Here is a 24,153-nt window from a genome sequence, read left to right as displayed (position 1 = left end):
AGACTTTTAAACTTTTAATCAAACTTTACGTTTAGATTTATATTTCAAAAACAGTTGTATGGTGCTTGAAAATAAAATGTCCTGAGTTTCTTCCTGCACATCGTCAAAAATCTTCTTTTGTGAATTGTTGTTTTTGCTTCATGGAAGAGAAGAGGGCTGCACAAATGCTGCAAAAGTCTACCATCCAGTGGATCAAAGTGGTACTAATAAGGCAGGCATCTATGCAAGATTCAAGATTCAAGATTCAAGATTTTTATTGTCAAATGTACAACAATAACATTAAGCAGTCGCTGGCAGTGAAATGCTTGAGTCTCAGGCTCTCTTCTAACAATGCTCAAGTAATTACAACATATACAATAAAATAAAATAGAAATAGTATAAAATAGAATAAAATAGAATATCAAAATTTAAAATAGAAAATAAAGTATATATATCTAAATATGTATATAAACAGCTGAGGAGAAAATAAAACAACAATAGTGCAAATATGCAAATATGTCACGGAGAGTAGTTTAAAAGTCTTATGGCCTGGGGGATGAAACTGTCTCTGAGCCTGGTGGTGCGGGCCCGGATGCTGCGGTACCGTCGGCCAGATGGCAGCAGGATCAGGATCAGCATCACTGCCTGCCTTTCCCTTTAGTCTGTCAGAGCCTGTCTCTCAGTCTGGGTTGTGGTGGTTGTGATGCTCATAAGGCCTGGTCGTCTGAGCCGACTGATGATGGCGAGTGTGAGAGAGAGAGTTTTTCTTGTGACGAGGCACATCATCAAGATCACCTCCTTTTCTTTTCTGCCCGACAGAGTCTGACCCTCGGGACCGGCTGCTTCCTGAAGGACCCGTTTTGTGGTTGGGGCGGTAATCAGCAGGCCTGGTCCTATGATCCGACTGAGGATGTCCAGTGTGCCAACGATCATGTCGGCTGTTTGATGAGGGAACAGAGTTTTTCCTGTGAGGCGGCAAATCTTCATGCTCAATCTTCCTCTTTCTTGACCCCTCAGTTCCTCTGGTCTTGGTGGTGGTGGTGCAGGGATGTAGGTCGGTGCGGTGGGGCTGGCCGGTTTTTCTCCCCTCAGCAAGAGATGGAGGATTCTGCTGGACGGGGTTGGTAGCTGTGTACCGGGGCGGCTTCAGTGGCCCACACACAGCTGTGCCACTGCCAGAAGTCGGGATTCGCTTCTGACACATTTGCATCATTTTAAAACAGAAGCTGACACTGCAAGAAAATGAATCCTTTCATTAGATCATCCTTTCATGTATTAGACGTATTGTAAGCACCTGTACATGAACTGTCTCCGCAGTAACAAAGGTACGAGTGGAATATATATAGCAAAAGATAAATTGTACATTTAAAAACATTTAACCAGATCACATTGTTGACTTACTAGAGGCTTTTATGGTCCATGTTGGCGATGTGGCGCATGCTGAGGAATTTGTGCTCCAGCACCTGACGGGGTGTGATCCTTCTGTCGGGATCAAGCTGAAGCATCGCCTTCAGCATGTCCACAAACATGTGGGCGTCGGCCATCTCTGCAACTTTATCTGCAGAGTTGGCATTGCTGATGGGTCGGGTCTAAAACACAAACATGTCATCTGTTAGCTCCAGTACTGAATAAAAACCTCTCTAGGACATTCCGAGTGTTTTTCTTCTTATCTCAAAGGAACAAGCTCATGTTGAATGATCTTAAAGAAGACATACATGCAAGAGGCCGTCCAGGGAGGTGAACTTCCAAAACCTGTTCTCCATTGGCTGCTTCCCCGTCTCTTTGTGGTACTCCTCTGGTGTCTGTTCAGAAAGTGGTGGGGTTAGCAGAGTGCATCAGACTCGCACAGGCGTGTAGAGGGAACCCAATATGTTACAGCAAGGCAGACACGAGATGGCGATAGAGATATTTGAATATAACAAGCGGTTTCAGGTCGGCACCTTGAGTTTCCAGACGGAGGTGGTGGAGACGACGTTTCTCTTGAAGAATTTTGGAGTTTTACATCCCTGGTTGAGCATGGTGTCGGGTAGCTGACCCTGAGTCTCCATGATGTATCTGATCTGAAAATACAACACAGCTTAAAATTCCACCACCGTCCAGGTGAAGTACTACTTATTTATCTTAATATTATGCACATATGTATATGTACCATTTCATATTCACCCAATCCAGGGTAGAGCAGGGCCCCGAGGTACATGGCAGCAGCAATGCAGCCCAGCGACCACATGTCTATGGCCTCTGTGAAAGGATGCCCCAGCATGATCTCTGGGGATCTGACAGAGGAGCAACAACCACGATCACATAAACCATGCAAAATATGTGGGTTGTTTTGAAGGACACCTTAATAACTCTTACTGCTACATTTGTGTGAATGGATAAAGACTTGATGTTTTTATTCTCAGTTAAAATGTTTTCTTTTAGTTAATAATAATAAAGCCATTAAGATCCGTCATGGTTCCAGATGCTCACCGGTATGGAAGGGTCTGAATGTGGGAACCCAACTTGGCAGCTGACACGTCAAACGCCAGTCCGAAGTCGATCACTTTGACCCTGAAGGGCTCCCGTAGCTGATCGACCAACATGACGTTGTCCAACTTAAGGTCTGCGTGGACAATCCCTGCAGCCTTCAGGTGGTTGAGCGCATGGGCAATCTGAAAAGTTAATTTCATAAAAATGTCAACAATGTTCCACCCGCATATATTTCCATACTGTTTGTTAGTGCACAAAGGAAAACAGGAGGACACACATACCTGCTGGACAATCGGTCTGACCTCTATCAAGGAGAGAGGTCTGAAACATCGTTGCCTCATGAAATCAAGGAGACTTTTGTCCAGGTGTTCAAACTCCAGGCAAATGTGTCCTCGGTCAAAGAATGACTGGTACCACTGGACAAGGTAGAACGATTCCAACGATCTCAATTTCTTCAGAGCAGCCACCTGGAGATACATGGCAGGCCACAGGAACATTGTATATCAGCTTGATGTAAACTTAAACAAGGAAGTATGTGAACATATGGATTTTAGATGGTATAATTCACACTGGGATCAGCGCACAGATTTGTTTCATACCTCTTGATTTACAACTTTAACATTACAGGCCCGCAGTTCAATCATTTTGATGGCCACAGTCTTGTTGTCGTCCAGTCTCTTGCACTTAACCACTTTTCCGAATGTGCCCTGTCCGAGAAAAGACTGCATCTCGTAGTAAGAGGGGCCGGAGGTTAGCAGGCTTCCTGGAACCACCTGGTTGTCCTGGGCAGTTAGCGTGGCAGCCATGTTGCCTCAATTAATCTGTAAAAATGAAGAAAAAGGCACAAAGTGTGTAGTAGGTTAGAGAGCAAAAGGTGAAATCCCGGGAATTCTGTCAAGCCTTGAAACAATGAACACGATTGTGAATGTTATAAAAGCTATGTTTTATCCTGAGTAGGTTGGTCTTTTTGTAATAACAGGATTACACAGACAACTCAACCGCTTTCCTCCAAGTCAAAAACCATAGGCAATGAGGGATGATGCAGAAAGAAGCCTCAACTGAAACCTTTGAAGTCTTTCAAGCCTGGTAACCGTGGCAACTATTGTTGTTATGATTTATAAAAGTTGTATTTTATCCTGCGTATATTGGTTTATTTGTAATAACAGAATTACACAAACAACTAAACTGATTTCCTCCAAAATCAACTAAACCTATTTCTTCCAAATTATAATTTATTATAATAAAGGGAGGATGTAGATACAAGGTTCAATTGTATTCTGTGAAGCCAGGTAACTATGCCCCCCCCCCCCCCCCCCCCCCTTCTCTCTCTCGCACTGCATGCTGGGAGTTTGGTAGTGTTGAGCGTGTGAGAATTTGTGTTTTCCCGCCAACTTCTATACTGTATTTCTAACTGTGTTTTTGTATGATTGTGTAGTTGTTAGTTGTTGTGTTGTTAGTGTGTCTGTGGTTGTTTGGCGGACCGTGAGCCGCTGTCCCTGTCTGTGAGACACGGAGTGAGGCTGGTACCGCAGCAGGACAGCCGGTGCATCAGGTGTTGGCGGTTCGAGAGCAGGTGGAACACGGGAACATCTCCTACAACTCACGGAGGAACGAAGCGTTGGTCGTGTTTCTGAGAGCGGCCTGGTGATCCGGGATCAGCTTGTCCAGGTGTGGAGATGTGGGTCACCAGCGGATCTCCTGTCCCCACAGCAGCCACAGCGGGCCGGGGGGAAGGAGGCTGTTCCACCGGGGCTCGGCGAGGCAGGCGACTCCGCGCATGCTGTCGGTGCTGCCGGGGGCCCGGTGGTCGGGTCTGCTGGTGTCAGAGACTCGGTGGTCGAGTCGGCGGGGACCAGAGGCTCGTTGGCCGGTGTCATGGCTGCCGGTGGCTCTGTTGTAAAGTCCGCCGGGGATGGCGTGTCTAAAGATGGGTCAACTGGTGGTTGCAGCCCGGTTCTGTGGTTGTTAGCGGCCCTGTGGCCCTCTGGTCGGCCTGCGGGTCTTAGTGGCCCGGTGCCCGGTGGCCCTCTGGTCGGGCTGTGGGTCTTGGTGGCCCGGTGCCCGGTGGCCCTCTGGTCGGCCTGTGGGTCTTGGTGGCCCGGTGCCCGGTGGCCCTCTGGTCGGGCTGCGGGTCTTGGTGGCCCGGTGCCCGGTGGCTCTGATCGGTCCTGCTGAACAGGGACCTGCTGGTTGTCATGGTGATGACGTGACTCTGACTCTGAAAGTGTGTCAAGTGTTTTTCTCAAACTGTTTCCTCTGGAGGAGATTAACATTTAGATGAAACCTTCGGTAAAACAGTTCATGTGAAAGATCTGAAATTCGGTTTCATCAATAGCCATACACCCAATCAAGGCTCTGAGCGGGAAAGACTTCGACACATTTTTAAAGAAACATTCAGTGGTTATTGACCAAGAAGAATGTAGTGTTGTGTGTGGAGACTGGAACTGCTGCACAGATTTTAATTTAGACTTTCAGTCATCTCTGTTTTTATCTGGTGGAAGGTTCACTTGTCCTCCATTTTTAAAGTGTGTGTGTGTGTGTGTGTGTGTGTGTGTGTCATGTAGTTTTCTTTTGTAAAATATCTGATTGAATAAATAATTATTATTTATTTAAATAATAAACTCTGACTGCAGTTCCAGTTATTTTTGGATTTATTACTCACACACAGTCTCTATTTGTTTCCCTCCTATGCTCTGCCCTTAGACACTTCACACCCCTTATGTGTGTGTTATGTAGCTTATAGTGATTGTATAATGCAGTCAGAGCAAAGAAAATGTTTTCCCACACGCGGCCCAAACAAATGTGTTTCTCCTCCTCAACACGTGTGCACAAGATGTGTGCGTGCGTGTGACAGTATGTTACACACTGGCACAGAATCTGGGCTGCTGTGATTGTGTTGGTGATGGGACAGCAGAAAGAGACGTCCAGCTGCCACACAGGATGGTCGGGCTCCTCCTCCTCCGCAGCACAAGGCATCGTCCACTGTAGGAAAATATCTGTGGGAAGGTTGTGACCAAGTTAGGTGACAAAAATAACCCCTTTGTACATATAAGGTACATAAAGTTTGCCCTCATGAATAGCTTTTAATTTGGTTTTATAAATGTCAGAGTCTAAGATAAAACATAAATAAATTTAAAAAAACACTGAAAAAGTGCATCTTGACCATACACTTCTCAATATCAAGTTTGATAATAATACAAGTTATTCAAACTTATACCTGGAGCCACAAACAACTGGACTCTGGCCCCATTACTCTTCATTTGTCCAATCCCACTCCAAGTCCCAAATCTGTGAATAAGCAGAAAAAAATACTTGAGTTGTTCCTCTCCTGTAAAATCTCAGGAGAGGAAATGATCGATCTGCAGGAATAAAGTATTTTCTGAATATCTTGCAGTTGCAATGGTTCACTAACATGATTTGCGCATCTTCACCCAGAGTCTGCATCCACTGCTGTGTTGGTCTGATTCAATCCTATCAGTAAGACTAGATAACTGGTATAATAAACTCCATTTGTTCTTGTCCATGGAGTGTCATGAGAGTTGGTGGACGCAGCTCTATCACCTCTGATTATTTAGTGCAGTGAGCTTTCTGCCCATGTGCTGCAGCATCCACTGTATTCTGGATGATTTCCAGTCAGAGCTGCAGTGTAGTTCAGGCTGCTTGATGAAGGAACTCACACACACTCACACACACTCACACACACATGGAAAGATTTGAGGAACATACTCACTACGTTTTGGGCAAATCGTGCCACAAGCTCAAGAATACACAAGATCAGTGATCATGTTCTGATTTTAACTGAAGATATAATATCAGTATTTCCGCCAGGCCCATGAGAAGTGTCAACACTTATTTGTTGTTTTTCCCCTGAATGAACCCCAGAGATGGTTGAGATCCAAATACGCTAAATTACATCTTATAAATGGATTAAACAGAATGTTATAAACATGGGACTTTACAAACTGAGGGAATCAATGGGATGTCATGATAACAGTATATTGTGTATTTAAGTGAGGTGGAAAGTCTAACCACAAATTTGGTGTGAGCCTTCATCAGCATTATAAATATTTTTTCATGATTTCTTAGGTGACATTTTTAATCGGTCATATTAACAGAAACAGCAGATTTACTTCTTTAGCTGAGGTAAAGTGACTTTCCCCAATGAATCCACACTGCCCTCTGCTGGATTTCCCTGTTGAGCAGCCTATTCTAGGGTTAGGAAAACATCGATCACACACAGAGAGAAAGACAATATGCTTGTATAAAGTTAAAGGTGAATAATTCATGTTTTCAGTGTTGGATAAAGTATTTTTCTTATATGTCTGTATTAAAAATGATGTTCTTTAAAAGTGTATACGTTTACTGCAATGTAGGCGCACTGTCACAAAATAACACAGACGTTTGGCCGCGCAACACAGCGCCATTCTGAATCACGCAGCCCACGATTCTGCTTTCTCCACCTGTTGTTGTATGTAACCCGTTCATTGTAGGGGTTTGGGTATATATGATGATGGTCTTCATAGCCCCAGGTCACGGTGCTCCTGCTTCACACACACCCAAAACTGTGTGTGTGGATGTGGCAAACTTCATCTGGGGGCCACGGTTAGATGACACATCCAGGAGTTCTTCCTGATAAGATTAAGATTAAGATAAAGATGAATTTATTAGTCCCAAACACATGCACAGACATGCACAGGCACACTCATGCAGGTAGGGAAATTTAACCTCTGCTTTTGACCCATCTGGTGCAGGACACACAGAGCAGTGAGCGACCATGTATGGCGCCCGGGGAGCAGATGTTGGGGGAGTAAGGTGCCTTGCTCAGGGGCACTAGACAGGGTAGGGAGAATCCTCTTGGTTTATTGGGCAGATCAATCCAGGTTCGTCTTTTTGTTGTTTCTCCGTGGAGTCGAACCAGAGACGAACCAGAGACCTTTTCTGCCCATAGTCCAAGTTTCTCCCACTAGGTAGCTTGTTTCCCTTTGCTTCGGGGAGGCTTTCCGCATCGTGTCTTGAGATGACCTGAATTCATAAGGTTTCCTCTTAAAAAACTCAGGTGGCTTACCAACATGACTTTCGTGTTTTGTCTGGAGATACCGCTGAAGATGTGCTGGCTTCATGCCACTGTTGGCTAATCTCTCCCACAGAAAAAACACAAAGTGTAAATAACTAAATTTATGTTATTGTTAATATTGTTGAAGTGTTTCTCTGCTATTTTATTGTGAAATATTTGCTCACTTTAAGGTCAGACAATTTCATTTCCATTTTTGTATTGCATGCTTTCATTTTGAAACTGTTCCAGTAGAGACGCGGACTTCCTGTTATGAATCTGTAACTTCACAACGGCAAAGTTTGATATTTTAGCGACCCTAAAATAGGGTTTAGCTCTTACGTGTTGTTTAGGGAAGGCGCAAAAAAACCCTGAAAACTTCAGTTAAAGTCTTGCCCATCTTTCGGGGGATATGCTACACAAAGCCTTGGTGGGGTGGCAACTCGTGGACGTAAATCCCATTAAAACATATTCTTGTGAATAGGCTACTGACGGAATTTTGGCACTTGTCCCTCCGTGTTTCCAGCGGCATTGCTGCTATGCTTCAACCCCGACTCCATTGTTTGAGTTTCAAGGCGGCAGTGATGACAGGTGATGATGACAGGTGATGTGTGCCAGGTTGGGTCAAACCATCCTGGTATGGAGTAGACTCAGGGTTTTTTAGGATAATGAAATTAAATAGCCTACTCTGAATATAAAATTTAGTTCGTGAACTTAAACTTATACTTTATTTGTTATTTATTAAATAACAATTTTCCAAGGATTTTTGAATGGATGCTAATTTTAAATATATTTAAAAGCTCACGTACCCCGCCTTCACTTAACCCCAGGGGTACGCGTACCCCCATTTGAGAACCACTGTTGTAGTGAATGGGCAGAGGGGGACATTTAATTATGTGATTGGGAATATTACAACAGAACAGAACAGGACAGGACAACAGAAGGGCCATACAAAGTATGGGATGCATATTGGATCATTTATATCATATTAAATATGTAATTTATATCGTTTAAAATAAACGAGGCGAAACTATCGGTTTACAGAAGTGTAGGGGGCGGAGAGGAAGCGCTTGGCACTGCGCTCCGCGGCGCTGTGTAAACTGGTGTCTTCAACATGTCGCTCCTCTTATTCCTAACCTCGTCTCTATTATTCTCATGTCTGGACAGTTTGACTGAAGCCCACCCAACGCATTTACCGAGGAGGGTGTTCACAGACAAAGGTATGGACTATGTCTTTTTTTTTGGTTTACAAACCTAACATAGTTTTAACATCGCGATAACGTTAAGCTGCAGTTAGAAGAGAACACTGTGTTTTACTATGTTTGAGTAAATACCAGAAAGGATGTGGTGTTTCTCCTGGTTTCCTATTCACAGGCTTTAAATTATAATTGAAGTCATTTATAGTGTTTTGTACTGCAGAGGAATAGGAATCAGAAATAAAGTGTAAATGGTGGAAGGAAGTGGACTGTGATAGTGAAGCAGTTAACATCAGAGGGAAATAAACTGCAGTGCATTATATTCAGACTTTTTTAATTCTGAGAAACTTAGAAAATTAGCAGTCCTTCTCTAGTAAAATATAAGTTACTGCAAAGTGCTCATCTAACATCAGGCTTTAGGATTCAAGAATGTTCACATACATTTTGGTTGTGTGCCCAACGTATTCATATTTGCAGTAAAACAAATTGATTAAATACACTATTCCTTGCATTATAAAGAAGTAACTGATATTGACTTTAGGCAGATATTGGTGGTCCAGAGAACAACCTGCCGTTCAGCTGGACGTCCCAGATGAGTGCTAGGCTCTTCTGCAGAGACCCTGACAGCAGATATTAATTAATTAATTAATTTAATCGACAAAGTGCTCCTCTGGCTGCAACATTCTGGCAAATTCAAGATTCAAGAGTTTATTGTCATAACAATAACATTAAGCAGTTGCTAGCAATGAAATGCTTAGGCCACAGGCTCTCTTCTAGCAATGCTTAGAATATTATAGCAAAAAAAAAAAATGGAATAAAACAAATATAAAATAGAATATCATAAAAAAAAGGGACAAACTAAAGGACACGTTGACACACACAGCCACCATTATACAAAAAACAGAACAGTTTTATGTAAGTATGTATATTCTGTGTATTTGTAGAGATTGCAGTTAAAAGATCACCTGTACCTGGAAACCATGCACCTGTACTGATCCTCCTGAGAGGAGAGCCAGACTCTGTCACAGCCGCAGGACAAACCCACTTGTACACATACGACTTTCAGCAGCCCCAGAAGGTAGTGCACAGCTGTGTTGCTACAGGCGGATGTAAAACTGCCCTGAATGCACTGAACCTTTACTTTACAGTAACATGGAGCACAGTAATAGCCCCCCTCTATTTGTCTTCCTAGGCTCCCGTAGAAAGGAGGCTGGTGTGGGAGGAGTGCACTCCTGAGGTGAGCAGTGTGACATGACACAGCAGAGCAGTCATGTTGTTAGGTATCCCTGAAAAAAAAAAAAAATCCTCTTCCCCTTGTACTTCAGGATTGCGGCTATAACATCACAGTGGTCCACGAGAGGCAGGAGCCTGACCAGGCGTTAGTGTGTGGAACCGACGGCAGAGAGACGCTGTGCTGTGACGTGGTAGGAGACAGCAGAGATGTGGATGTGTTACTGGGAGCGGTGATGGGGGTCCTCTGTTCTGCTTCATGTGATCAGTCGCTTTTCTTCCCTCCTACAACAATGATAACCATGAACACTGGAAGGATGCAATTAACATTTTGATGCAGATCTGGATCGGGGGGGGGGGGGGGGGGGATGTTAAACATTGCAATATTCAACATTTTCTTGATGAAACAAGTCCTTAAATCACATAAGGAGTTTATTTATTTAGACTTATGGTTTTTGTTTTCTTTGTAGAATTTCACTGCACAGTCACCCACATGCACCCCTTCAGATAAGTTGGGGGCCATAGAAAGTGGCATAAGGTCATTCATCGTGAAGGAAGGTGAACCATCGGCGCTTGTGGGTGAGTTGTTTATCCACACTGGATATTTTTTATCTGCCGAGTCGCTGCTGTCTGGTTTCCCAGGTTTCCTGATGCTAATACCTATGTTTTTCAATCTTGAAGGCTTAATTTATCTTTTTATCTGTCTTGTAGATATGTGCTGCTTCTCTTCAGTCCCACTAATCTGCTTTACTCGCCTTGCATTCACATGCTCCTCAGGAGCTTCCTTTTCCCAGGTTGTGAGGTAGCTGTTGCGACTTCAGTGTGCAAAATGGTAAATGGTCTGTTTTTGTATTGAGCTTTTCTAGTCTTGATGACCACTCCAAGCACTTTACTTTACAGTTTAACATTCACTCATTCACACACACATTCATACAGTGCATGTATGTGCAGCACTTTTATCTATTGGAACGGGCAACTTGGGGTTTAGTATCTTGCCCAAGGACACTTTGCATTGGAATGGGGAAGATTGGGGTCTAACCACTCACCTTCTGGTTAGAGGATGGCCGCTCTTACCCCTGAGCCACAGCCTAAAAAAAACCTGTCTCCAATATGTACACATAAGACATGGTTATAATTAAAATGTCTATACATTAAATATATAAAAACACATATTTTGGCTAAAAAGTGATGTAAGGTGCTTGTGAGAGATGGACATGCAGCTTCCTGCTCCAGCCTACTGGCATCAAACCCAGCTTTAGGAACTGTGAGCAGATTCTTGCACAGTGATGCATCTGTGAGAAACTTAAAATGTGTAATTGTTGCTTTTGTTCTTTCCAGAATCAGCAGAAAGTGCCGACCTCTACATCACCAACTCTGGATCTCAGGAGTATGTTGGCATCCACAAGTTTGGTAAAAACAGAGTTGGACCAGCGAGTCATAATAAAGGTATCTGTATGGAGAACGTTTCCCCTTCATTTAAATGTGTGTACCTTCATGCTTTGGTTCTTTTAAAAGTGGTTCTGGACTTATTCGCTAAAAGCTCTTGAATCTCTTGTATCTCTAAGTTGACGTCCTCTTTGGGTTCTTCCACATGTTTGACACCTCTTTTTCATCCTGAGATAATTGTATTCAGCTTTTTTCTCTTTTACGCCCACTAGCTCGCAGTGAATTCACCCAAGGGCTCAATCGGACATTTTGTGTGTATTTTACTAAGGGGCTGGCATGTTACATATATGTGTTAGGAACAGCTGAGTCGGACGTTTGCGTTCTTGCGTGCAGCTTCGCCCTAAATTGTCTGGAGTTCAGTGCATGACTGAAAGAGCTTCTGTCTCTAGGCTGTAATAACAAATGATAACTTTGTTTGTCTTTATAGAGCAACACTATGTGGGTTTGATGCTCAGCAGAGGAAGAGATCCTCCCTTACAGGATAAGGTTTTTGCTTTCTACAAGGAGAAAAACAGAGGTACTGACTCGCGAGATGACATGTGGCTCCCGTACGTCACCCGGGTTTGCATGGTAAGGCCTTTAGGATCGATAACTTTCTCATTTATATTAATTAGAATGTAAAACCATCGGAAGATATGTGTGCATTTTAAAGGAGGGATTGATGTAAGTCGGCGTGTTCACTCCAGGCAGATATTGGGGGTCGCAAGAACAACATGCAGCTCACTTGGACGTCCCAGATGAGTGCCAGGCTCTTCTGCGGTGACCCCGGCACCAGACAGCATTTCTCTGAACTGGTAGACGTGGCTGTTGTGCAAGCAGACCATTGGCAGGATACCAGGGTTTATGGACTCTTCAGAAATGAATGGTAGGACTCCATTAACCGTCAATAACTGTGTATTCAAGCAAAGGTTGGAGGCAGATTAAAAGGTTTTACTCAAGTAAGAAACTCATAAAGTATAACGTATAGTAAGCACTTGATTATAGTCCTAACTTCTTCATATGTCTTTTTTTAATAGTTCTTCTTACTTGGATATTATTCGGCATAGTAATCTGTTTTCAGAATCAATAGGAATGAGTCTAACAAAGAATACGATGAACAACGAATAACTTTCTTTCAGCTGAAAGTTTTAACTATACTAAAGTGATCATGTGTAAATACACAGACAACTAACTGTCAGAGGGAGATGACGATTTTTTGGTCACGTGACCTGTTGACATTTTGCAGCAATGGATGGAGTTTGACAAAAATTCTAGCATGCATTGTGTTAGGACAAGCATGCATCAGATTAGGTCAGTGCTGCACCAAATGATATGAGCCGAAAACCACAGTAACAAAGGAAGGTCAGCTGCTATGTGAGGCCTTAGCTTTAACCACTTCTGCATGCTTTTCAAAATTCAGCCTTCTGCTCAGCTCTTGTTTTGTTTAGTGCTTTTATTTTCCATCAGCATTGGGCTACAATAGTTGCTGATCTCACAACAGTTTGTTTATTCCTGCCAATGTTACTGTGTGAACCTGCTGACCTCTGCGTCTCTCCGCAGGCACATGACCGCCATTTGTGTTTACACCATTAAAGATTTTGACAACATCTTTGCAAACTCTGCATTTGAAGGCCAAACCTCAGCATACTCTAAGGACAGACCTAGGGAGGTATGTGCCATTCAAACTGAACAGAGGTGAAATATGAAAGTCCCATCACAAAATGATTGCTGACATTAGTTTGGCCTCTATCTTTTAAACCATGTATACGACATTTATGAGTCACAAAATTCATGCATGTAAAAACCATACTCGCAAGTGAACATTTCTATTCCATTTGCGTAAAAACAAATGCCACATTCTGCTCCACAAGCACAACTGTGGTTCGGCAAGCACAAGGATGAGACCGAACTACCTTGCCTTCGTGCTCACAACTGATTAACAATTCAAGTTACATTTTGAGGCTTTGGAGGCAGGAACAGCGGCTGATGCTCTCCTCCTTGATTGGTCACCAGTTCCAGACCCTGCACTTTATTTATCTGCAGCAATTGTAAACTTCGTAGATCTTATATCCCGCTGCTGTTGACACAAAATAAATTCTCCCTCGGGAGGATGGTTTTGTGTTTGGCGTGATTTTCTTAAATCTTGAATACACTTACACGGGTACCAGTTGATTATTAGTCCGTCTAATAAACATGACTCAGATACAGTCTTTTTTATTGCTTCATCAGTGATTTAGCACTTCTTGGAACATAGCTTTTTAATCAGTTTAAATTGTAAACACTGTGACGTAGAAAAGGGAAACTGACAAGACAAACCAAGAAGAGAAAACACAGGGAATAAATACACCAAGTAAACTAGACACAGGTAAAACTGGTAGAACAGCAATGAAATGACACAAGGAAAAATAAGCATTGACTACATTTACATCGACACCAATATTCTACTTCTGTATAATGGGATTAGTATTGTAATACTGGAGTTCCTGTCAGCGTGTTGTTACTGAAAGTGCTGTAAGGCTGGCTGGCTTTGTGAAGTTCACTGAACGCTCATTTGAGGTGCAACCAATAACACGTGCTTTGTCTTTCTTCAGTGTGTTGAAGACAGCAGGATGCTCTCTCCTGAGACCCTGAGGAAGATCGCTGAGACATCGGAGATGGTGGAGTGGGTCCATCCTGTGAACAAGTCTGGTCCCCTGCTTTTTAATCACCATAACTACACCCACATCTACGCTGACAGCTCCCAGCACAAGAGGAACAATCCCCACACAGTTCTGTTTCTGACGCTCAGTGAGTAAATACAATAACGAGAACAGGGAAATTGACCGTTGACGCTGATTACTAACACAAGTTACTTTTTTAAATAAAATTTTATCTTTGATAAAACATTGGACTGGCGTTAAAGTTCCCCATCAGAAGTTGTCACTTTACCCTCTGATCTAGACTTAGCTCGCCTCAGCCTCTGAAACCACATAGTGTGTTGTAGCGTAGGTTTTTTCTAAATGAAAGGACATATACAAGAGTTTGGCGCCAGACAGGGCTTCTTCACCTGTCAAAAATGTTAATGTCTACCAGTAAGAGAGGTGAAGTGTGAGATTGTGTGGGGAGTGTGTTCAGAAAGAAAACACAGTTTGTATTAATATTCCATTCAGCTCATAATTTGATTTTGTAAAGAGGGATGTGTGTTTGTGTGTGTGTGTGTGTGTGGTTGTTGGAGAGGGGAGTTAGGGTCCAATGAAAAGGTAAAGTGAGGCAAATGTGTATATTTTTTGGTGATCCTTTAATCTTCAGGTAGAGGGAAGATGAGGGGTGAATTTTCTAGAGTCATAGGAATTCGGTGGAAACAGGAGAGTTTCAACAGGGAGACTTAGCTTGTATGGTTCCTCCAGGACAGAGGGGATCACGTTCCAATCCCAGCAGGTTATATGGGTCAACTTTACAGAAACTTGTCTATCTTTTTTGTGATCACCTTCCTACAGTTACTATCCCCTCACAGGTGTCAAACTGTCATCTCCCTTGCCCCTCCTTTTCCTGTTTACGAGAAGGAGGCCATTCTGTCTTTTTAGTTTTCTCCTTTCTGCCACACTGTGCAGAAGAAACACTGTTTGTGTGCATTATTTTGACTTTTTCATTTTTGTCCTGCTCTGGCATGACTGCCTGAGAGCCCTGAATCGACGGGTTTGGTTTTGGTTTTAGTTTTATTGTCCTTTTCTAAGAGCACAACAACATCATTTGGACTTATCTCATGAGAAATGTTTCATATGATGCTTTATATGATGTGTCATTATCGTCTTTTTGCACTTTGGCCTTGGTGGTTATTGGGATGAAGAAAAGAGGAAGACATTTAAGACGTTTCAAAACGTGACTATTGCAGATGACCAGACTTTCATAACTCAGCATTGTGTTACTCACATGGAGTCATGTAGGGAGTGCCGACATCCCAGAGGGTGCAGAGCAGCTGTTCACAATGTCAGCCCTGTTGATTGTCAAGCACAGATGTGAGGGGAGGACAAGGTGGCGCCCCATTCATTCTTATGAAATATGCTCAATGGGTGCTCACACCAGAAAGTTTATTTTAGCCTCCTATTGGCCGCAGCATTTGTAGAGCATGTGCATTACAACCCCTTTCTGGTTGATTGGGCAGATTTAGTTTACTGAAGCAAATAAGCCAAACTATAATGATACAAAGACTTTAAGATATGAGAAATAACTGCATTTATTGTGTTTCAGGCTTCTGTGATGACTGTGTATGCCATAAAGCAATAGCGAACCTAGCCACCATGTCAAAGTCACCTTTTAGCCCAATGCTGTCCCCTGTTAACTTGTGGGGAATTGAATACTACACCCATCAGGTTACATCGTCGGTGGTACCAGAATTTCTCTCCCACCAAGATATCATCAATACTGGGCACATATGTCCAAGTTTCATTTCCTTTTAGGTATCATTCAGGCAGATCAAAAGCAGAAACTAAATGTTAGAAAGTGTGTTTTATAGGGAAGACAGTTGTGAAATTTGAGGCCAAATGAGGCCTAGACTTGCTAAAGTCAGGTTGCTCTTAAATTACATTATGCGACCGGAATACGGTGAATCCCCAAACAGCTCCTTCCTGTGAGTGTTGAGCCAACTGAACAGTTTCCCATGTAAAAGAAGAAACAGGATACATGACCTGTGTATACGTAAATGCTGTAGGCAAACAAGCTATGGCAAAATTTGCAGAAATAACATCTCAACAGATTATTTTACAACCTTTGATTTGCTTTACTGGAAGAGTCATACGAGGAAATGAGAGGGGGATGTTGTGTCTAGACAGGTGATAGCATTTAGTCTTTCCTCATTCCTGTTTCTCTGAACAGATAATGGAGCAATTCATAAAGTGCTACAGACGGAAAGTCGGTCCTTTTTCATCGCTGAGTACCACCCCTTCAACCACAGAGCCCACATCAGCAGCATCATCCTTCATCCGTCCTCGGTGAGTAACGCAGCCCTGCCCACACTGATCCCCCCATCCCCACCACACAGCAATAGTAGATATACTCTCTTAAAGGTAGGGTTGCTGAGTTGTCCCGAACACTTTCTATCTAAATTGTTGAAATACTCCTCACATCCTGATAGTCATCAGTAAATAAAGTCATCTGAAAAAAAAGATCTTTTCATTTGACCTGATCATCACTGTAACTAACCGACCTATCCGCCTTGCTCGTGCTCTTACTTCACTTGTCATGACAAGAACACATTTTGGATTTTTGGGGGTATTGTGCAAAGGTTATTGGTCAGTAAAGGCAAATTACAAGAAATAAACGTGTGTTATGTGTATATCATTGCAGAGGAAGCTCTATGTCACCACCAGAAGTGAACTGGTCCAGCTGGATGTGGAAAACTGTGCCAAGTACGGAGACTGTGAGGAGTGTGTCTTAGCCAGGGACCCGTACTGCAGCTGGAACCTCACCCACTGCTCCACTGCAACGAAGTAAGACCACCAGGCTTTATGCACTCGGGGACATTTAATCCCAAATCAGGTCCAGACATGAATGTTTCACTTCTGATCAGTGGAAAAGCTTGAAACGAATATCACAAATGAAATTATATGAGAGGGATCCCTTTGGTTCAGGGTAAGGCAATTTTTACTATCAAAAGAGCCATTTTGCCCCCTTTTCCCTCAAATAAAATTTGTTTGGAGCTGCAAAACATATTTGATAACACAGACCCAAAACTTTTCAGCTTGGGGATTTATCCATGGTTAGCTCACCGGCAGGCTGTAGGTCGGAAACTCAAGATTAGCCACCTGCAGCGGAAAGTGCTAATAGGATGTGACGCATATTTAGATTGACGAAATATTAAAACAAAAAGTGAGAGCAGGTCAGACTGGAGGCGGACACAGAAAGTGCAGCTCGTTACAAACCAACTGCAGCTTCTGCTCTGACCAGGAAGCTGATCTCTGAGCAGCTGTGATCAGAGAAACTCTGTGTTTTCACTGTTTCCAATGATAAGAAGCAGCCGGTAAGTCAGTGACCGGCTGCTTCATGTGAACGAGCTCTGATCTCACTGGGTATCTTACAATAACTCTCTTGTTGAATGTTATTAGAGCTGTGTCATCAGAGTTATGGTGTAATGTGGCGCGGCTTGTTGCAGCTGATTAACTGCAAAACAACTCTTGCTAAAGGCTCTTCACTTTCCAGTGTGGAGCAACTCTTAGGATGATTGTGTAAATCATGGGTGTGATGTTGTACAGTTTATCACTGGAGAGTATCTCGTTTGCCACTTCAGTGAGAACATTCCTATGCAATGGAAGAATATAATTACATTCTATGATTAGAGCTTAAAACCACAGTCTGATCATCTTCAGAACAAGAAAGCTTTCTCAAATGAGAACTCACAGACACACACACACACCCACACACACAGACACACACAGTCACTGCTCCCACCGTGCACAGATCACCACACCTCCACACATTGTCTGGGATGTGGTCAGCTGTAGGAAACCTAAATCTTAGCATCAATTGATCATCGCCCCTTCCCCAAGGGGGGAAATTAAAAGGGCTATGAGTAAGTCATATGAGTCATGGACCATATGAGTCATTGTCCTCAGGTGGGCTGACGATGAATCATAAGGGGAGTGAAAGCAGGGGGAAGTGTTTTTGTGCTCTGAGCAATAGTGTGAAGAACAAGTGGCTCTTGCATGGTGTCATTCGACTGCCACAGTCCCAATGAGCATGCTTTCTTACGATGAATTGATGAAAGTGAAGAATGGTAGTTACTGAGGGATTATATCGAATCTAATGCTGCTTGTAACCTTCATCCCCAGTCCTCTAAGTTCAGCAGTGTAAGATCCAATAGTTCAATCATTGTCCCTGCGAATGTGTGTTGTTCTGTGTGCATGTGTTCTTATCTTGTGCTCGAATAGAGGAATTGTGCAGGTCAGGAGTCTTCTATGGACTTGTCCCACAGTTGGACACACCATCACAGAACCTCCCAGATTCAATATAGTATCTTGAAAGAGGTAAAACAGCATCAACTGTGCAGGAAGTCAGTTATTCTGTTATCTTCTACATGTAACAGATGATTAACGAAACAACACAAACAACTCCACAACAATTATTTCCCATATATCATTGTGTTTCAACCAGAATTACCATGAAAGACAAATACCTCTTTTAATTTACTTTGCGCATCAATATGAATATGAATAAAATTATTATGACCAACTTATGGTCAATTTAACAACTGATATCAGTTCAGTCAAACTGTAGCTGCACTTCAACTCATTATAGTGAATTAACTTCACTAATACTAAAGTGTGTGAAGGGCTCCTTTAATATTTCACCATGCTGTTGTGTCACAAGCAAGGCATGGGTGTAATACATTACAACACAGAGCGAGCACAGAGGTCATGAGCTCCATTGTTTGTGAAAACATGGTCATGCATTTTTGAAAAGTTATCTATGTCACAATGAAACTGAGCTGACCTTCCCTTTAATTTTCTTTAAAAACAACATCCCTATAATATTCCAGTTCATTATCGAGTTAATGTCTTGTGTGTAAAGCAAATTGACACACAAGACACATTTGCATCAGTTTTTTAGCTGCGGCCGCTGTGACTGGGTTACATGACCGAAGTGAGCATTTTTGTTAACGAATTTCTCACATTATTAAAACAACATGCACCAAAGTAGGTTGAAAACATTACACAATGGTTTCATTACCCCGATTGGTTTTATCTGACTTTACTAGTGGAGTTCATCATTTGTCCTCAGTGACTGGCAATACACCAGCAAAGACACGTGATGTCTCTCTCTCTCTCATTCACACTTGAGTTTCTAATTAAAGAACAGCTTATAAGTAACAACATATGGAGCAATTCAGATGTTAAAATGTCTCTGTGTGTTACAGGTTACACACTGAAACTGTTAGTTCAGCTTCAGCAGGAAGTGAAAGACCACGACCGACAGTGTGGTTTAAGGTTTTTGATCTCGCTAAAGGACATATTTGGGTATAGTAGCCATATGTTTCACATGGGTTACATGATGATGATGGTTCTATTAGCCAGTCCAGCTTTACAGATGGGTCCGTGTCAATGTGAGAGAGGGAGTCCAATAAGTCAAGAGGGGCTGAGCAAATCAATCCTTTGCTCCCGGGTTTTAATGAATTAAGATTGTACCTGCTAAAACAATAGCAAAGGAGATGTGGTAGGTAATGTTTAGAAGAAACTTTAGTGGGTCAGAGGACATCAGTTGAGTATGTGGTCCTTCTGTGTGGACACGTGTCCAAGGCCACCTCTGAATGTGGTCTGAGCAGGGACGTGTACAGACATTTAGAGGGGAAGGGGCTCAAGTGAGAAATAGGGCATTTCTCATAATTATATATATAAAAAAAAAAAAAAAGTTTAATATAGTATCACATCTCTGACTAGCTTATCAATATGGTTTAATACAAATAATAAACAAATACTCAATAGTAGTAGAATGAACGTTATTAGATGAGGAGCCTACAATCAGAATTATGCAGTTTGAGGAAAGACACTATAGTCAAAAAGAGTTTTAGTGGTCAAGCTTGAGCTTTTAATCTATTTTTCTTCAATGTCTTCTTCTTTCACTCCTAATGTCAGGCAAACTAACTAAAATACACATTTAGATGGTGTTTGTTTTACCCTCTGTCTGTTTGCTAGTTAGACACAAGTTAACTATATTTGTTTTTGGTTTGATCTCGAGGCACTGGTAGCTCAGACTTTAAGACTAAAACAGTCCCTGAAAAACCAGTACAACAGGGCCAGGAGCTGGGAGGTGCTAGGTGCTGCCTGCCCGATGTGACTGTGATGACTGTTTGCTACTGACACGTGCACGCACACACACACTGACACGTGCGCGCACACACACAATGACACGTGCGTGCACACACAGGTGAGCACATTCCCACCAGTGGACAGAGAGCAGCTCTAGTGCTCACCACTTTGCAGGAGACTTGGAGAGAGGGAGGATAGACAAAGTCTAATCTCCTCACCTGATATTTTGATTGTTAATTCAATCAAGATATATGTTTGGAAGGGAAGCTGTGCACAAACAGGAGTATAATATTAATGGTATTTTTTTTTAAGCACCCTAGAAAAAGGGCAGGGGCTCAAGCCCCCTTCGATGTCTATGTATACACATGCCAGGGTTTCATTGATTGGATCTCTAACGCCTCCTCAATGCATTTTAGGGTCTGTCCACACCTGAACGCTGTGCGGACCATTTGTGATCAGGACCACAGGCCCCGGTTTGGTAACACTCACTCTTTGTTGTAACTGGAAGATTTTTCTAACAGATTTCTTTTCCTTTGCACAGTGACACACTGCAGGACTTGACCACAGGGAACCACACCATCTGCCCTGTTCTACTTCAAACAGGTATGAGAATATCTACAGGTTCACTCCATAAGGACCAATTGGTTTTACAACTGAAATATATGTTTCTGTATGAACTCAGCTTGTGTCAACTGTCGGACCTGATGCAGGTCTACTCTGTAGCAGGATCTGAAACCAGCTGCTTCCTTTCTGAAACTGAGTATCACGCTGCTTTAAATCAGCGAGCCAACTATAGTTTAATATGGCAGCAGGATTGATTCAAAGGACACGCTTTTGAAGACATTTTGTTGACAGCTGTTTTCCCCTGACTGCCTTCTCTCATGCGCCTCGCTGCCTTCGCCCCTTTGGTGGCCTGGCTTCACCTTTTCTTTCAAGAGTTGGATTCTCTGAAGTCTCTTTGGAGTTCCCAGCAGCAAAGCAACGACCACGTTGACAACAAAATGAGGGCTAGTGTGGGAGCCGACTTAAAACATGTGCTCCTATTCAAAGGGGGAAGAGACGTCTCTTTTGGAACTTGGCTATTCTTAGTGACTTTTATAGACAAATTGCAGCTCTACTCACACAATGGATTTGTCTTTTGAGGAAATAAAAATGTAAAACATGTAGTAAGTAGACTGATCTTTAAATATTAGACTGCCTGAGTTGCTCAGTATGAAATGTGAGGCTGTAACACTGCCAGGTTTTGGAGTAGTGTCCAGTAGAGCGTCTGCTGAAGCTGTTTGAGACACATGTATCACATAAACGCAGTTTCGTTCTCTGAAGGCACTTCCACTTTCCTTGTACCCCTGTCATATCACTTCCTGAATGACTCTCTGACCTTGATGCAAGATGCTGTGCTGCTCTTTACATTTTCCTAACAAGAACTTCGACTTGTCTGTCAGAAAAACATTCAAACTACTACTGCTGGGGATTTCTTTCCTCAAGCCAAACCAGTCCGCCTACGTTCCCATGTGCTAGTTATACAGTTCTTTATACATGCCTGCTTCATTATCGTATCATAAACCACTTGATAACATTCATTTTGTGTCATAGTCAAATACCACCACCTCCCTATCTTACCATTAGTGATTATAACCATAGTCGAGCATCTGTCTGCTCTTAACAGGATTTCCTGACACACTTGCCACATCATCAGGTGCACAGTCCTGTAACCTGACCTCTGCATCCTGAAGGAGGATCCATCTTCGGGGCTGTAGATACTTACCTGTGTAAATGAAGTTTGATCAAACAAAACTAAACCAACATCCAAGTCAGACATGAATTCATCTTGTATCTCTGTTCCCAGCTTCCAGATATTCCACTGACGCACGTGCACCTGAGAGGGTGAAACCCATCGCTCTTCCCCCCAATTCCAAGTATTTCCTTTCCTGTCCGATGTTGTCTAAACACGCAGAGTATACCTGGCGTCAAGGGAAAGACACCACGCTCTGCAGGTTGAAGGAGCAGGAGTGCCTACTTCTCATCGACAGCATGAGTCCAGAGCAGGTGGGAACGCACACGTGTGAGTCAGAGGAGCTGGGCTTCAAAAAAGTCCTGGTGCAGTACGAGCTGCAGCTGGAGAGCAGGGCAGCGATTGGTCGATTGTCAAGCCCTCTGGTCTGGGTTTGTCTGGTGGCTGCTCTGATTAAGAGTTAGTCCTGTTAATCCTGATTGAGTCCAGGGAAAGGTCAACAATGAGCATATTGCATACAGCACAGTAACAGGGACTGTCACTGAAATGCTATTAGCTTATGCCAATAAATATTTACCAACAAAGGAGATCCTGCTTGAGTAATTAAGCATTTATGATAATTTCTTTCCTTTAAAATATTTGAAATAATGCTAGCCTTCAAACGATTATTGCTCTTCAAAAGCTTAAACATTCCTCTTTCGGCATATCTGCACCCTTCTGTGTAGCTTGCCTTTAGCTGCACATAAACAACAGACTGCGCACTTAACAATCTTTGATGGAATGTCCATGACAGCAGTAATCCCACTGACGAGTTGACAGAAAATAAGCTGCTTGGTAGAAATGTTATGAAACAGAGCAGGGTAGCAGCATGCAGGTAGAACAGAAAAGTCTTGCAATGTGAATGTAACACGATGCACAGTTTATTTCAGTGCTTTGTGTCGGTTTCCGTTTTATATGTGAAATTCTGTCTGGACTTCCGTTTCTTTTTATATACTACCTCAAACCTGCCAGATAGGCTCACAGAATACTGAACTCTCCTCTCTCTGTTAATACTCTTCTATTTAACAGGCTTAAGGTAACATGCTTATAATGTGAAATACTGCTAAGATATGGAAAGTTAAAAGGGGCTTTTTTTTCAGCTAAGCCTTCTTATACTGTGTGAACAGTGTAAATCTAAAGCTGCTTTCAGGCACCAAGCAGCGTTGTGTAATGATTGAAAACTATCGACTGTAAATAAAGATGGAAGATGCGTCTCCACCTCCTCCTCCATGTGGCCAACAAATTATAAACATATATCCTGCTTACAAGCTTTGATGTCATTTGGAGGCGGAGACTGTGCAGCAGTGATCATGGCGTGATGCTATGGTGTCGAGGTCCGGCTGATACACACTCTTGGCCAATCGCGAGCCAGTCTCAGCCTTCAATTATGATGTTCCACCTCGTTTAGCATCAAATAACACATAAACACTGCTTGTTTTATTTAAAGTGTATTTTTTGTCTTGGTTCATGTCTCATCTGCTAACTTTGAGGAGGTGGGGTTAGTGACGTGCGCTGCAGCCAGCCACCAGGGGGCGATTAGATGCTTCCGCTTGACTTTTGGGGAGTTATCATTGTCCATCTTTATATACAGTCTGTTTTATACTGTATGTTTAATAGCCGGTCTACAATCTATGCATCAACCACTGTTTCAATTTTGGTTAACATGAATTTCTATATTATATTAAAATGATATTTTACGACTTTGCTGTTTTCATTGGTCTAACATGCAGGGAGTTCTTGAGCACCTTCCACTGAAAGCTTTAATATAATATATAATGACTGATTCGTGACTTGTTTGACCTTGATGATGTTGATTGGAAAAACTTCAATAAAGCAATATATTTATGAAACAAGCTGCATATTATTATATTTTTTTCCATTACACCCACTTTTTGAAAAGCTTAGTCATTAGTAAATGAAACAACTGAAGTACTTGAGCTTTAGAATTACTGCTGTTAGTAGAGACAATATAAGACATGTAAATTAGACATCAATTCACATTTTTCATCTGTGTGTATCGCTCAGTCTATGTATTCATTGTAACACTTCAGTTCTGTCAGCCCGACCAAACCACACAGATTAAGCAGTTGAGGAATGATAACAGCACTTCATGGTTTGCTTTTAGAGGAACTTCCTACACTTTTTACAGGAAGAGGAAGTTGCTAGATTGTCCAGATAGTCACAATCTCTCTGAAACACAGACAATTTGCCTTGTGACATTTCCTCTGCAGGATTAACATGCTGGTTTGGTTTCGG

The 24,153-nt window shown here is 42.5% G+C and overlaps 2 protein-coding genes across 3 annotated transcripts; one reads left to right on the top strand and one right to left on the bottom strand.

The window, feature by feature from the left end:
- Positions 1-2,444: 2,444 nt before the first annotated feature.
- LOC128439408 (homeodomain-interacting protein kinase 2) lies at positions 2,445-5,955 on the bottom strand. The gene is made up of 5 exons (XM_053421925.1): positions 5,666-5,955; positions 5,315-5,444; positions 3,048-3,269; positions 2,730-2,915; positions 2,445-2,630 (listed from the first exon to the last, which is right to left on the bottom strand). The coding sequence occupies exons 3-5, from the start codon at positions 3,252-3,254 to the stop codon at positions 2,445-2,447; spliced, it is 579 nt and encodes a 192-aa protein (XP_053277900.1). The 5' UTR covers positions 3,255-3,269; positions 5,315-5,444; positions 5,666-5,955.
- A 1,860-nt stretch (positions 5,956-7,815) lies between these two features.
- On the top strand, positions 7,816-23,750 carry LOC128445873 (semaphorin-7A). 2 transcript variants are annotated; one of them, XM_053428769.1, is made up of 16 exons: positions 7,816-8,102; positions 8,666-8,718; positions 9,639-9,772; positions 9,887-9,931; positions 10,020-10,118; positions 10,395-10,503; positions 11,263-11,370; positions 11,798-11,940; positions 12,057-12,235; positions 12,910-13,018; positions 13,941-14,136; positions 16,201-16,316; positions 16,672-16,814; positions 20,668-20,729; positions 21,793-21,895; positions 21,973-22,114. In XM_053428769.1, exons 1-15 carry the CDS (start codon positions 8,038-8,040, stop codon positions 21,855-21,857), a joined length of 1,626 nt encoding a protein of 541 aa, XP_053284744.1. In that variant the 5' UTR covers positions 7,816-8,037; the 3' UTR covers positions 21,858-21,895; positions 21,973-22,114. The 2 variants fall into 2 exon arrangements, with proteins under 2 accessions (XP_053284744.1, XP_053284736.1); XM_053428761.1 differs by lacking the exon at positions 21,793-21,895 and having other exon boundaries at positions 7,817-8,102; positions 21,973-23,750.
- The last annotated feature ends 403 nt before the right edge of the window (positions 23,751-24,153 follow it).

The sequence above is a fragment of the Pleuronectes platessa genome, chromosome 1 (assembly GCF_947347685.1).
Source record: "Pleuronectes platessa chromosome 1, fPlePla1.1, whole genome shotgun sequence".
Taxonomy (NCBI): Eukaryota; Metazoa; Chordata; class Actinopteri; order Pleuronectiformes; family Pleuronectidae; genus Pleuronectes; species Pleuronectes platessa.
Note: the sequence above shows the minus strand (reverse complement) of the source record. Positions and strands in the feature narration are given on the sequence as shown.